Raw genomic sequence first — 16828 nt, forward strand, 5'->3', positions numbered from 1 at the left:
ATACCAACTACTTGCAGTCGAAGGATATTGAGCAAACGGCATCATGTTTGAGTAAACGGCTAATATTTCAATCAGCCCAAGGTCTGCTTAAAACTTGGATGTTGCAACATTTATGTGTAGAAAATACTCTAATTAAATTTGGGAAACTGCCCTGACCAATATAATGGTTAGTGAAGCTAGGCCTGAATTCAAATCCCGGAGAAGGTCTGAATGTTTATAAATGTATAACATCTGTGCGTCATGTGAGCACTTAAAATAATGGCTAGCCGAAAGTTCTCTTGACGGGCTTGGTTGTAGGCACGAAGGATGAAGACTTTCGAATCCGTACCTCGAGGTTTTGTGAATCAAATTGGGACAAAGCGCCCCCTCTCTTTTATTGAAGCAATTGCCTCTTGCGATGCATCTTCGGCAACGTTTTCGGTGATGAGACGAATGGGTTAATTCTTAATATTGCATCAAGTATCAGGCCATTTGGAAAAATAGAAACAGCTGGCGGAATACGTAAATATTTCTGCATGAACTCTTTTTTTTAATGGCAGATACTAACTATTTTAGGTTTTGTCCACACTTCTAAGGCCAGAAGCGGTGGTCTTTTAATTATGGACGCACCAAATAGGTGGCCATCATTACCTCCTATGAAGGAACAGATAACTTAATCCGTGCCTTCTCCAAGACTCAAACCCGAGTCCTTCGGTATTCTAGTGTGAAGCGAAATATTCAAATTATCTTCCGAAATATTCAAATCAAAATCGGTTAATACGTTTGAAATTTCTGTTGAGGTTTTCTAACAGCTATTGCGGATATGATCTAGGAGAAATACCAACTTCAAATTGCAGTTATACATTTAATTTTTGTTAGTCCGAAAGATATTATTGTTTGTAATTAAAAATACCGTTAAAAACTTCTTTTATTAAAATACAGATGTACGTTCTTTCAGAGTAATAATGTTCAAATGGTTCCCATATTGTATAACGTTTCTAATTACGTTTATTTGAAGCAAAAGAGATAAAAAATGAAAAGTTTTTTTAAAATTTCAACAATGTTTATTGATGTAATTAAGGAAATTAATTTTTTAATGGAAATATGCTTAAGATTCGCTTATATACGGAAGCTATAATGTATGAAAACTGTTATCATACACAGCATTTAAATGGTAAAATTCATATATACTATATACACATTTTTCCTATTAATACTCAAAATAATAACACTTATTTACCAAGTAATATAAAAAAGGGTTAATAACATTTTGTACCTTCACAAATAATTTTTGAAAATAAACACTTTTTAAAAAATATTATAAAGAAGTATATATAAAATAACTTTCTAAATAATTCTCCTTTCTATGCTGTTTAGCAACACATTTTTAAAATATTGAAAACAAACAAAAGAATTTACGTACTGTCTATCGACAACCATAATGTTCTCGTATTTCTTACTTTTTTTGGTAAAGGACATGATTTTATGGCTAAATGGAAACAATTATACTCCGAAAAGGTTTTAAAAGCATAAACCTTTTCCTTTATAATAGGTACATTTTTTTGAATTAGTTGAAAATGTGAAGGAAATGTCAAAAGAAATCTTGTAAAATCTTAACTTTAATTGAATTTAGAGGATGCATAGTGAATTCTTCAAGTCATGTTAAAATTCGTAAAGATATTGAAAATCTTTCATCATTCAAATAATTGAATGTATTCCCGAATTCTGATTGCGTGCAATCATTCTGCATCATTGACTCGGAATGCAGGAAATTTTAACAAATTGATAGATTACTGTTACTTGCAGCAAGAAAAAGCTTATTTGTGTTGACATCAAACAGTAATTTGATTTTAAGTACGTTTGAAGGTTAAACATTTGTCTTCTTACAGTGTAAAGAAGAGATTATTTATTATCATAACACACTCCAATTCTTTTATTTTTAGATGATTTTATAAAAAAAAACTACTGCTTCCGTTGAAATCCAACCAGGACGAAATTTCCTCAATTATTAAAGAACTTCTGTTTCATTTGAATCCGATGACTATTTTCAAAAGGAAACAAGAGAACCTTAAAAAAAAGTACGAAAACACTTACTTCCGCTCTTTACGCAAGAAATACGGTTTCAAATACTTTCTTTTCTTAAAGACAGGAAATAATTATTTTCAATTCCTTTCCGTTATGGTTAACCAGTCTATATGGAGATGAGAACTTAAGTTTAAAAAGGCAATCTTAGAAGGAAAATAATTTTATTAAAAACGTTATTAACGTCGATTTATTTTCTGAGAAGAAACCAAAGACGTTTTTCTTCATCTTAATGAGGTCTTAATTGGCAAAAAAAATGAGAACTATTTTTGCTTTAAATGTCAGGAATAACTAGAACGTACCCCTTTTTAGTTAAACATAGAAATACAATGTATTGCTTCTGAATATAATTTTTACCCAAAAAATGCCTTCTTCCAAGCTTATATCTGTAATTTAAAGTTAAAAATACGTGTATTAACAATGTAACACTTAGACCAAGACTTAAATAGCAAAACGGAAGCCTATTTACTTTGTTCTCTTATTTTGACCATTTAATTACCTTTCTTGTTAAACATCTTCACCCTATCAAGCTCATATAGTATAATGGTATATATATATATATATATATATATATATAATATATTTCATATATATAATTATGAAATATATAAATATACTTCTTCTATGTCTTCATATATATATATGAAGTATGTAAATTAAATAATGAGACTGAAATGTGGCTTATATAAATATATAAATATAAAATATAAAAATCTGAAAGCTTTCACATTTTATATTACGGCATACGGTTAAGGGGCATTTTTGTCATTTACACATACATAAACGTTTCCCGAGTATTTGGACTAACGCGTTTTTGGGCTAGAAATATTTAAAAACAACATATCTTTAGAATTTTTGATAGACAATTGATTGAAATCTTTGAATTTCTTATTCAAAAATTCGTTCAAATTTTACGAAATATGAAATAGACAATAAAACAAATTCGAAATTCAAAATTCGGACTTCCAAGTCCCCATATTCGGGTGGAGGACTACGCTATTCAAATTCTGATGTCTTTAGGTACCGTTGTTTTTCCACAATAGAGAAACATACATACATTCATGCAGATTCTTCATTATTTATTTTTTTTAAATATAATACAGGGCGATAGTATTTGGTGGCAACAGTTTGAAAAGTGATACAACGTTTTATAGTGATTCGACGGAAAATGCCGTTGATTAATAGCCCTTCGGGCCTAATTCCCCTTTGGGATAATAATAGATTTTGATTTTTTTTAATTAAAATATGTCTACTTCCCAATTTGTTTTGAGTGTCGAAATTCACAAAAAATTCTGAAATAAAAACTCGTGTCTTAACGATATCAGTTATTAATTCAGAAATTTCCGAACATCAAGAAAGGGAAACATTCGACAAAGTCCAATTACTTATTATCTTTACATTTCCCAAAATCAAGTAATGCTAAATCAGTATTAGTAAAGGAAAAATGTTATCTTTTAAGATATTATCACATTCTCTTGTGTTTGTCCATTCTAGTAGTTTATTCATTCTTATGAATTATCCATTATACTGGCAAAAAATGTTAAGACATGTAGCTAACAACTGGAAAACTTGTGGTTTGAAATTCGACAAGAGCAGAACTGATTTATTATGTTTTTTCTTTCCAAAGAAACCTAATAACTTCTTCAACCTTAAAAATAGAATTTAAGGCGTCATTGTTATCCAATTAAGTTGGACGGACAGAAAAAGATGAAATTACAGCTTTGGTAGAAATTTATGAAAGCAAAGAGGTGTATTTTTAAGAAAGAGTATATGGTGATTTGGGATCATATTACAATCTATAAAATAGAACTAAATAAAAGGATTTAAAAAAGAATAAGCATATAATTATTTGTCATTTTAAAACGTCTTATAAATCAATTATAACCCTTCACGTATCAATTAATAATACATATCCAATAATAGTTAAACTATTAAGTAATGTTAAGTAAAATTAAAGAGATAAGTGATTTGGATTAGTGTTGAGAAGAACTCATTGTTTCTGATATAACTTATTGTAACAGAAATTAAACATTAAGAAATACTTTAGAAATTCTTTTTCGGGAAACGGCCTCGTAAATTTATGATATGCGTTTTACATACTAGGGCATTTTGTGGTTAGTAAAATACAATAATATTGCTATAATTCAGAGAATGTCTGAAAACTGATTAAAAAAAGACAACAAGATTTGATTACACGATGGAGGACAGTATATATGTATTCTAAATTTGCGCTCTAATTTGCTAAAAAAATTCTTCTAAATTTGCTAAAAAAAAAGAACTGTTTGGTTGGTTCAGTCAATGAGAACCGAAAGCGTACTTTGAAATTGGTCAATGAGAACCGAAAGCGTACTTTGAAATGAGAACCGAAAGCGTACTTTGAAAAGGTCTGCTTTTCCTGAAGCTCTTGTAAGAAATGCCTCTCATTTATTTTATGCTTGAAGAGAACTACAAATTCTACTCACAATTAGTTTGTTTTTGACAGGAAGCAAATCTTGGAGGGAAGACTATAAAGAATTATCGCATTCCCCGTGCGTGCTTTTGTGGCATAAATACCGGGGAGGGTGTAATTGCTTTATCACATTTCCTGCTTTGGAAAACCTTAACATTCTCCCAACACTAATATTGTTTACAACTTTCATGACTAATTTCTTCTCTGTATGCAGTGGTATGATTTTCTCCGTGTTTTACATTTACAAGACACCAAAATATTTTATCTTCTCATACAATTTTTTTCTCATGAAGATGAAACACAATTAAGCTGAGAATATATCTTGCTGGTTAATTTTCGATGGCAAGACAGTGTTGCGGTGTTCATTGGTCTTTCCTTGGAAATCAAAACACTTAGAAAGAACGATTTACAACTTTCACCTCCTCAGGATATGAAAAAATACAGAACTACTCATTGGCGTTTCTCCTTTTAGTAGTCAATGAATTCTGAAGCTATGCAAATGAGAGTTCAGAACTTTACCTGCATATAAATTAGCCTTTGTACTTTTTTTTTACATTTATAAGCGTGTCGTAAGGGGACAGGAACTTTAGTCTTTATTCAGCAGTGAATATAGATGCCTCTATATAGTGTAACACAACCGTATAAGCGACTTGAACAGAGAACGTGATATTAACATGAAAGTGCGGTTGAATATGATCGAAAATTATCCGAAAGGGACAGAAGCCCATTCGAGATCATTGGCCTCTACAAATGAACCAGATAATCTTTGTAAAATAATAGAGTGAATTACTTGATGATACGGAAAAAATCAATCATCCACTGTTATAATAATTATATACTTCAAACAGACAACTGAGACAGAGGTTATAGTGATGCAAGTGGCTTTTTGTAGAGAGGCATAGAAATGTCTAACTGCTGTCGAACGGAAATCTGTGTTAGAAAGTACGGAGAAAGTATTTTGGTATTTTACGATGATTCAATTAATAAAACACTCAGATTACTAACCTCTCACCTATACCAAATTTTTCTGACAGAACAACAAATGAAGATGATTGCTAACGTGGATTGACGATCTCAGCTTCAAGGCTTAGATTCGATTAAGCAGACAAAAAATACTTGTAGCCTCAAATGAACGTTCTAAACCAGTGAATATCTTATTGTTGTTCTAAAGTAATAACTCATTTCATCCTGTTGAATGAATTGATACTATCATAAATAGATAAAAAAATACTGTTTCTCTTTCTTTTTTGTAAAAGTTGACTACTGAGGTACAATACACAGTGTATTATCGCACTAATGGTTTTTTATTGTCACACTTCATTGGTCGACACCGCAACATTTTCTTGGGCCATCATATAGCCTACTTTCTCGAAAACCTATATGAAAATGCACAGTTAATTTTTCCATATGGAAGGTATGTTCCTAGCATACCTTCCAGCATTCATTTGCTGGAATTTCAGCATTCATGTTCCTAGCGTACCTTCCAGCATACCTTCCAGCATTCATTTGTAGCTAAATAGAAAATTCTATAAGAACACAAAATAGTCTGAGGCCTATGAATATAATATTGCAGAGAAAATCATATTACAGTTTATGATGTTCGTTTTGCCCAGTTTAATGAACGGATATCAACATAAACAGTATAGAAGCATACTACTTCTCTTCCATTTTCGTAAAAGATGATAACTAAAGTATCCAGTTCATTGTCATAACTAATTTTCTGCCAAGTTTTTTAATAAATTATATTTTAGGAAAAAACATTTTCTCAAATAAAATATTGTAGCTCCCATTTTCTTCGAATTTCTTCAGAATTCTTTACGTAGACGTTTTATTTACCTGATTTTTTGGTTTATGGCTTTGATTTACGGAAACCAATTTACTTAGACATACCCTTAAAAGTATATACCAGCTCCAAATTAAATAATTACAAATATATCAGTTAATTACAATTACAGAATTCAAATTATAAATAAATTCTCTAAAAATAGATTCAATGGCAGTTTAAAAATAAATATTAAATTTTTAAAAACTTATATGGAATTTGATTTAATATTTCAGTACCGAATCTCTTGATGTATTCCCAAATTTTAAAACTTTGGTGTTGAGCGTGACACTGCTCTGCAATGCAGGAAGCATTGGCTTGAGTTCCAAAGTGCAGTACTGTCCTCTGATTTCACTGTGCTTGTGTTTTTTGGGTTGAACGACATCCAGACACTGATCATAGTCTCCCATATCCGTAAGTGTTCCTCCTAAGCTTCCAGATGGTAAACGGCCACTGGCGTCAACCACTGAAAAGAAAATTGACTTATTAAAATATGTAAAACAGCTAGTCTCGAATACTAGTAAAAGTCATATGAATAATTATAACGTAATTAATATACTATTTAGCTTTCCGTAATTACCTGTTTTATCACACAAAACTATACAGTACACCATTTGTGCTAAGCTACATTGTTTAATTTTATTGAACAATCGCTTTTGTGGCTAAAAATGAAATATTTTTCGGATTCAAAATTGGTGGAAAAATAATTCAATCTTAGGCACAGTACTTATTTCTGTAAAACTTCTAAAATTTATGAGAAATATGCTAATTGAAAAACTCAGTCAAAAGCTCAACTTTGAGCATTCGACTTGATTATGATTAAATTTGATTCAGTACATGTTTAATATAATTACGGCCCAACCACTGGCATAGTTACCCTCAAAAGCATTTAAGAAAACATTTTGATCCATCCAGAAGAGCATCAGAAACAAGGGGGCCTTTGGCTAGTTGATTTAGATGCTTCAAAGTTTTATTTTAATATTTTAATACGCAAAATCTTATTCCTTCCTTTATTTTCTGCTACTTGAAAATTGTGTAAAATCAAAAGAAATACAAATAAGCAAGAATGTGTAGTAAGTAGTATTTCTAAGAAGTCATTAGACATTTTTCGAAGCATGTGACATAAAAAATATGCAGTATCATCGGAGGGACTCGAACCTGGACCTCTCGAATATGCTTCGAATACGCTTCCAATTAGAACACGAAAGAATGAGGAAAGGAGGGAGAAAATACCTTATAGTAATTAATAAGATTCTATAAGTAAGTATTATTTTAATAATAAGTAAGTATTATTTTAATAAGATTCTATAGTAATAGGAAGATTCTATACCAGTCTATCATATTTGGCAAAATACAGCTCTCCAGACAACGGATGGATTTTTTGCTCATAGTGTATTGTCATGGGAAGAAAATAATTATAAATTAACTATTAAAATTATTTAATTAATAACACTGAGAAGTAAAATTTATAGTTGAAAATATTTTGCGTGTTACTAATATCGACAACAGTATATTATCATTTTTGTTATACTTGCAGTCTTAAGGGCACGTGGAACATTTCGACTAATGAAATGGAACAGTTTTAATAGTTCATTTACAAAAAAAAATTCCCTTTCAGAAAAAAGGGCATGATTACGTATAATAGTTCTCATACCTATAACAATATATACAAGAGTTGGCCAAAGTGCGGCTCGCGAGCCTGATATGGCTTTCGCAGGCAATTTGTGTGGCTTATGCATATAAAATATGTGTGTGAAATATAGTAAACTAAAACTATTGTCCAAAAGAAAGTAATTAATTAGTTTAGACTTATTTTACAAATTTATCATGGATTTCTTTCTATTTAAAATCTCCCCCACTACTTCTATAATGATGTAAATATGAACTTGTGACTTTTAGAAAATCTAGATGCGGCTCTCGAACATTCCTGAATTCAAACGTGCGGCTCTTACTGACATGAAGTTTGGCCAACACTGATATATACATTAGCTTCACAAACTTAAACTAAGCTACTTTTGCAAAGTATCTAATTTTAAACTTATATAGCTTCAAATTCAAAATCAGAACTATTTAATATTTTTTTTTCATTTTGTAAAAATAGTTGGTGGTGTGTCTTTTTGATACACTTCTCCAAAATAATATTTTTTTATAAAAATTGTTACAATTTCAGAAAATACGGCATTTAACAATAATAAAATGGATTTCATTTTTTGGTCCAGAGGAAATAAAATTATCATTTTTTTTTAAATAGAACTTTCAGAAATTATAAAAATAAATCATAAAAATTTTATATTATTAATTTGCTAGCTGTTTTCAGTTTTTCTGTACACAATTTAGATGTCATGAAAGCAACAAAGGGATTATATATCAGAGAAAATTTTGAGTTTTTATCATCTCAAATAGAATTTAAGCAAAGTGTTATTAAAAACGGAAAAAAACACATTTTGAATAAAAATGAAAAAAAAAAAAAAAACTCTATTAAATAAATTAATGCTTAAAAATGCATTATAATAAAGCTTCCTATCACCATAATTGTCATCATTCAACACTTTTGTATCATACTTGCTCAGGTTTAGTGTTTTTCCCCCTATTTGTTCCCCCTTTTTTTTTTTTTTTTTAAATTGAATTCTCGCACTTAAAAATGTTAACTAACACCGAAAGAACATCCAAAATAATCCAGTGGCGAAATGATTAACACCATATAATATTCTAGTTTGACATATAAAGAGTATAACACTTTAACACGACTGTGTTGCTGTGTGGCTTATCTCATTTGTCTGATAAGCAAAAATATTCCACGAATATTATTGTGGCAAGGAGCGTAGGACTACGTCTGTTGTTTGTATGAGCTTTGAGCTCCATATAATTAGCAATACCTCTTTTCCCAGCTTCGCCTTAATTTTGATTTAGAACACCTGGGGAAAATGCGTATTTTGATTGTCCCCATGCCGCACAGATATCGGCGCCTTCGAGATTCGAACTCGAACCTAAAAAATGATGTAGCAGGTAGAGGCACTAACGTTACATCGATTAAGGCGGTAATGCGGGTGTAAGCACCATCATTAAAATAGATTAGTGCATTTAATATACTTAACAATGAAATCGTTAAATAACGAAAATCCTTTTGGTTCCCAGAGAAAATGATCAAAATTTATTTAGAATTCAGCCATGAGCACATTTTTCTAAAATTTTTCTGTCTGAGAGTGAATAAAATGCTGATTTTATAGTTGTACATACAGCTTTTCAGATAACGAGAGTTTGCTTTTATGTGTTTTTCTAGTCTTTGTTTGTCTAGAGCTTTGTTCTCACGTATCGAGCACATGTTAAAATGCCATACATAATAAACCATGCTCTGGATTTTAAGCGTTGACAATTTGTGAAAATAGATTGCCTATATGCATTTAACCGTATTAGATGTTGATAAACTTAGGTTACGAGGAATTAATAAGAAATAATAAGATCGAATTTGAGCATCAGTCAAACGAACACCTCCAGATATTTTTTTCCATCACTAAGTTTTTAACTGCAGTCACTTTATTAGTAAATATGTACAGGAAAATATAAGTTGAATTCTTGAAATTAATAAAATCTGCAATAAGTATTAGGTCAGTAAATAATAAAATTTCTGTACAGGCGTGTCCCATGAGACGAAGAGGCGTGACACTCTTTGTTTACATATTTAAATGGAGCATTTTGTGCCTTCATTTCTTACCATCCCATACAAATATCACATTTTTTGGAATCGTCTCAGACTGAGCTATTTTTTAAGCTTAAAATGGAACGTCCAAAAATCTGAACCATTATTCAATCCATGTAAACGAACCAAAATTAAAATCGTCTTTTATGCATATAAAATCTGAGAGTTCTGGCATAACTATTGTCTAATATATATTTGAATTGAAAAAAAAAACCTGAAAAGTTTCAGATTTTAAATTACGTCGAAAGGGACGATTTTTTTAACGTTTTGCGTGTTAAATTTATTTATTAAATATCATGTTCTACATACTCAAACTATTAAATTCAGTTCGACAGCAATATCGCAAATTAATTTTAAAATGAGCATATCTTTAGAATTTCCGATACAGAGTCTCGCACGCTGGAAATAAAAAAAATTTTTTTTTTTTTTTTTTTTTGGTTCAGTGTTGCCATTGCTCGTTTTGAAATCGTTGAGCTTTTTTCAATAAACAATTCGTTGAAGTGTTACAAAATCTGAAATCGATAATAAAACAAATTTCAAATTCAAATTAGGGTTTCCACATGCCCATATTCTATAGAAGATTACGTTATTCAAATTTTGATGGCTCTAGGTACCGTTGTTTTATCACAAAGCGAGAAACATACATACATTTATGCAGATTCTTCATCATTTAATTTCTTTAAATATAAGAGAGGGCGATAATATATGATGGCAACGATTTAGAAAGTGATACAGTCTTTTAAAGTTTTCGACGCGAAATGCCAAAACGAAATTAATAGCTTTTCAGGCCAAATTGTCCCTTTGGACTAATAAAGAAATGTATGTACGTAGCATCTAATTTTATTCATATGTTCAAGTCGTTCAAGGAAACGAATTCATACATATTCTAAAATTCAAATGTTAATCTAAGATCTTTGAAAAGGAAGAATTTCAACAGACTTATATGAAGAATATAATAATTTTTATAAGTTAACCATTCAGTTTAAGAACATCTTACTGAAGCGAGAATATTCCTTTGTCTAAAGCATTCAGAAAAAATGTTTGCAAGACAAATGGTTTTAAACATAATATATTATTATTTAATAAGTTGCGAAGTGACATCCATCAGAAAGCACACACTTTCTACGGTGCTTCTGACTTCCTATACGCATTATAATCATACGTTTCATCATCTTCCTATACGTTTTGGTATCGATCAATCCGCTTGCTGTAGCATAATTTTCTGTAGCTTCTATTATATCAAAACGGGTGGACAGAAAACGAGGAATCTGGCAAATAAGACAACTGTTGAAAGATAGGAATCTGTTCACAATAAAATAATAAAATGAAGTTTATTTGTTCTAACCCACTTTGATCAAAATGCGACTTCGCGCTGAATGGATAAAAGATTCTTTAATTGCATTTGCACTACAACACGCATTGTGCGTCCCAAATGAATATCACTACATTTTTTCTATCAAGATTGCCCTTGTATTCTCACAGAGATAAATTCAAATAATGAAATTTTCACGTACGTGATAGAATTTTTTCGCTAGCTTTTCGAACAGATTATGCTAATTAGGATTCCTGTAATTCATACATAATTTGTTGAAGTAAATCTGAGTAGTTTTGTTGAGTATACTTCTTAAGTTTGAAGAACTGTTTTTCTAATAACATTATTTCACTTTTCGTAGCCGTAATACTGTTATCACATTGAAGCGATCAAAAGTATAGCTATAGTTCTGATTCACGTTGTGTAATACTAGTGACAATGTAGCCGTTAGAGAACTACCAGGGTCTCGTATTAAAATGCATGAAATATAGGAACATTTTAATAACATATTTTATAGAAATAATATATTTTGCAATAAGCACGGTATTAGTCACATAATAATCAGAGATAGCACTCGTAGTTTAACTTAATTTATGTATAACAACAAAGGAATAAATTAAAATTTTGTAGTAAGTACTGGAATGACACACAGAAACGCATATGGGTAAATACGGTGCCGATCATGGATGCCCAGTTCACGTATTAGGAGTAAATCTCTTTTTGGAAGTACGTCAAGAGAGTTCGATTCCTATTTTAGTGAAGGAAGGAATGTTTCTAAGATTTTCTCTCGCATATAAATATCGACATTCTTTAAGCGGTCTGAAAGTTTATTTTGTGCTTTTGTGTCACTTGTGTGCTATGAAATATTAAAAAAACAAATGTGTTCAACATATGACTTTCTTGTTCGGCCTTTTAAATTATGCACATTTTTTTGCTGCCCTTCATTTAAAAACTTCTTTCCTCGAATTATTCTAACTCAATTAACCGATTCCTCAAGTAAGTTGAAAATGATATCAAAATTGGAAATTTTGAAATTAAACATCCCATCAGTTTTTTGTCGTACTGGAGTCAAACATTTTATAATTTGTTTTTTTCATAACAAGTACAAAACTTTTCCAAACATATGAATAGGAAAGAAATCGGAAAACCGCCTTAAAAGTTAGATTTCGTGACTTGTCCAAAATTAATTTTTAAAAAAAATTGACGTTGGAAAACATGAATATTTTCGTCATATAAAACTAACTTTCGTAACTGGAAGTATATGTCTACGACCAACGATTGCAAAAATAGGTGCTGGGTAAAGACTTTTAATCCCGGTATGCGGTGGGTATGTATCTATATCTATATTTTATGTGTATTTACTTATCTCTCTCTTTCTTTTTCTTTCTATCTCTCTCTCTCTTTCTATATATATGCCCGTGTGTATGTGTGTTTACATACTTTTTGTACTCTTGATTGTCCAAAACTAATTATTTTTTTAAAACTGACGTTGCTAAACATGAATATTTTCGTCATATAAAACACTTCCGTAACTGGAAGTATATGTCTATGACCAACGATTGCAAAAATAGGGGCTGGGTAAGGACTTTTAAAATCCTGGTAAGTAGTGGGTATGTATCTATATCAAAATTTATATATATATCTACCTATCTCTCTCTTTCTCTCTATTTTCTATATATATATGTATATATATGTGTGTGTCTTTACATACCTTTCGTAAACCTGATTTGAATAAAAAAGAGAGGTTGCATAATTAGATGTTACATAAGTCTCATATGCAGAATTTCAATTTTCTAAGGCTAATCATTTTTGTGTTATGCGAAGCATATTTAGACGTCACAAAAAATCCTTTTTGAATCTATTTAAATCCATTTTACAATATATTTTGAAAAAAGGGTTCTTTATTCTGTACATATGTACAGAAGTCAAGCAAAAAGTTTAGGGAACGGTCAAAATAGATATTTCAGTTGAAATATGATACTTGAAATTTTTTGCAATCAGACTTCCTTTGGGTAGATAATAATACAGGAAATTTTTCTTTTTATTTGCCTTCTTTACCGATGCGATGTTGCCATATCATCGGTTTACAGAAAAACGTAACAATAGATACGAAACAAAGTGAAACGAAATGTGATTAAATAAGGTGTATACGTGTTCTCTCTTTTACCTCTTGTTTGGCATTTTACTATTAAATTAGTAATTAAACCTTATATTAATATACGGTACGATTTTTTAAGCAGCCAAAAGAAAGATGCAACTCTTTTTTGTAAGTTACAGGAAAATATTCAGTTCAGCATATACGAATGCGAAAGAGAATATTAAAGATGCTTTCTATCTAATTTCTGTGAAAGTATTTCAATAGGAAGTCAGTTTGACCCACATTTTTCGGCAGATTACACAATCGTGGGGTCCTCTAGGATAAAAATCCCAAGAATTTTTGCTTTGTCCTAATTTCATTTTTTACATGTGTACATATGTGTATTTTTCCTTACCTGATAATTTTAGAATTGTTGCAAAGTAGATAAATTTAATCATGGACTATCTAAAAAGATAATCGCTTCCAAAGCAATTATAATTTTGATAACAAATTCTGTTTCTGATTTGCTTATCTATTTCGTGTTTAGTTTTGCTTTTTTTTTAGAATTATGTAAATGAAGGCCTAAACTGTAGAACTTAAAAATATACACATGTAAATGATTAGCTCTGTGCTTAGTAAAATAAGCTTTCTCCTTTAACTGCTTTCCGACGACAATGAGGCTGAAAAGATTGTAGAATCACTGCTGAAGAATTTCCTGGGGATATTTAGATTAATATATTAAAATTTATTAGGATGAAAGTTATCCCTCAAAATCTAGACTAAATTTCTGTTGTTGTCATGAATAATTACGTGGAGTTATCTAACGTGTCTCTGGAATGAAGTCGCAGTAATTTAGTAAGCTTGTAAAATAGAATTGAGGTTTAAATATCTTTTATATGGGTTGATCCATAATCAAGTCACTATAGCGATAATGTATTACCATTACAATGTAGTTCTATTAAAAATAATGTTAGGTCAATGCTTTCAAATTACATTACGCATGTCATTGCATAACTTTTAGATATTACTTTTCATTTACATGGTTAATCAAATACAGTCAAGATTTGTTTCTGAATATTGTAACTAAGGATAGAAGTATTGCAGTCACCAAAGTAAGAATAGAATGAAAATGGTGGAAATAAATGAAGGTATGGCAGTGCCAATCATATCCGCCATGTAGAAATAATGGAGGTGCATGCTGGGTAGAGATGGTGGAAGGAAGTATTACACTGTAATCTCTTTTCACGTCTTCAGACATGTAAAGTTTTTAAATTTCTGATTTTATCTACTAGTCAGTCAATTTCAAAGGAAACAATTTTATGTAATACCACAGGATGACACTTCTGAGAACTGACTGACTGTTACGCAGTGTAGATGATAAGCGAAAGATCTTACGGCTTGCAAAATAGCAGCACGAATGATTAATGCACTAAATTTGGTTGCGAATGATTAATGGTTTGGTAACGTAGCTGTAGCTTACTCTCCCAAGGAAATGAAATATTAATATTCAGCCTAAAACGCATTTAGCTGTTTTTCATATTCAGGCAAATTTTATCTGTTAAAAAAAAAAAAAAAAAAAGCTATTTGTGAGCCGAAGGAAAGGGTTGTCCGCGGCAGACTTTCTAAGTTCTATTCATATGATAGGTGAGGACACCATGAAATTACTTATGCTGCCAGCCATACACCAGGATTCGAAACAGAGTTGAGCAATCGCGGTTCAGTGATCTGATCTGCTAAACTACAGATAAAGTAACTTGAGAAAAAATATAATTCTAGTTAAAGAACAATTTTAGTTTTCACAGGAGTTTCCATAGGTGTTTGCATAGAAGTCACAGAAGTTTTATATTAAATGCCATTGGAAATCGGAAACATGAAGAATTTTTATATTTTCATAAAGATAAAATTTAAATTTCTGTCATTTTTAGTGGCTGCAGCAGACCCGATCAACCGTAAAAGCGGAAAGTGTTCATCTATCTTATGTTTCACGCTGAGATATCCGAATAACTATAAATTGCTGAAAAGTATATTCCTCCAGATCATGGTATTCGCCCTTGACGTACGATAAAGGAATATCAGATACGACCTCCGGATAACAGAAAACATTTGATACTCACAGATAGAGAACGCTTTATTTACCACCATAAGCGGCACTCTTCTCAGAACTCGAACTCTTTGAGCTTTTCAGTTTGAGGCTATGTTCGCTTCATGCGTTTTCTTAGGAGGTAAAAAATTATCAGTAAAGATTTCATTTGGAACGAGCGTTTATTCTTCCACTTTTATTGAAGCTCTTCATGTTTTAGAAGACATTGAGCAGCTAAATTGCTAAGTAACAGAAATGGCTTGTTTAGTTTATTAGATTATTGCAAAACACTCTAGGGCTATGTGCTTAAGGGAGAAATACCTTAGTGGAGGACTTTCTAAGGAAAAAAGAATCGTATACATATTACATATGGGGAAAATCACGAAAACAACCATTTAGCGGAGATTCGAACTCCGGACCGAACTACCAGTGTTCAGCGATTTTACTTTTCGGCAGCTGATGGGCTGTGACAGAGAATGTCTATGTATTTTTTATACAAGTAAATAAATTGTGAACATAAGTATAAGGTAATTAAAAAGACTAATAATATTCGAAGTGCTATCCCTCTTCTTTCAAACTTGCTACAGGATACTTCTAATATAAAATATCTGTTGCGGAAACCACATGGCTTCCTTGTACGTCCTATTAAATTATACGCAATTTTTGACACACTTCATTTAAACTTATTTCCTCAAATGATTCTAACTTAATCAACAGAACCCTCACGGCAAGTTGAAAATGACATCGAAAACTGGAAATTTGAAATTAAATATCGCGGTCAATTTTTGCCTTACAGATGTCAAACTTCTTGGAAGTATACGCCTAAGACAGCAATTGGGAAAATATAGACCAGGTAAGGACTTTTAAGTCGGGTAAGAGGGTAGGTGTATATGTATATACGTTGGTACTGCCGATTCCAATAAAAAATGGCAATCTCATGTAGAAAATTTCAAAGTTCTACGGCTAATCATTTTTGAGTTATGTGATATACATGCACATATAGGTACAGATGCCACGAAAAATTCCTTTTGAATTCATTTTACAATCCTTTTTGGAAAGAAGAGTCTTTTATTCTGTCCGTATGTACAGATATCACTCAAAAATGCCTCCAAATGGATTCGAGAATGGTGAAAAGGGAATATGATACCCAAAATTTTGAAACCTTTGAAATATGATACCCAAAATTTTCATGATTACAGTACTTCCTTTATTTCGTAAGTGAAAAGAAAAAAATATTACACTGCGGCAAAACGCAAGTACCAAATCAGCGAATAAATAAAGGGACGACTACAGTTTGAAAATGTAAAAAGAGGCTTAAAGACAAAGGGTT

General features: G+C 31.0%; 1 protein-coding gene across 1 annotated transcript in view; it reads right to left on the minus strand.

Annotated features, from left to right (window-relative positions):
* Window positions 1–16828, minus strand: part of LOC118186839 (O-acyltransferase like protein-like) — a 114729-nt gene that overhangs the window by 81261 nt on the left and 16640 nt on the right. Inside the window, exon 2 of the mRNA XM_085820069.1 lies at window positions 6572–6798. Coding sequence (XP_085676195.1) covers window positions 6572–6798 — 227 coding nt within the window. The remainder of the gene's footprint in view (window positions 1–6571; window positions 6799–16828) is intronic.

Source organism: Stegodyphus dumicola, chromosome 7 (assembly GCF_044657685.1).
Source record: "Stegodyphus dumicola isolate Sdum_Otavi_A_Nest chromosome 7, ASM4465768v1".
Classification (NCBI taxonomy): Eukaryota; Metazoa; Arthropoda; class Arachnida; order Araneae; family Eresidae; genus Stegodyphus; species Stegodyphus dumicola.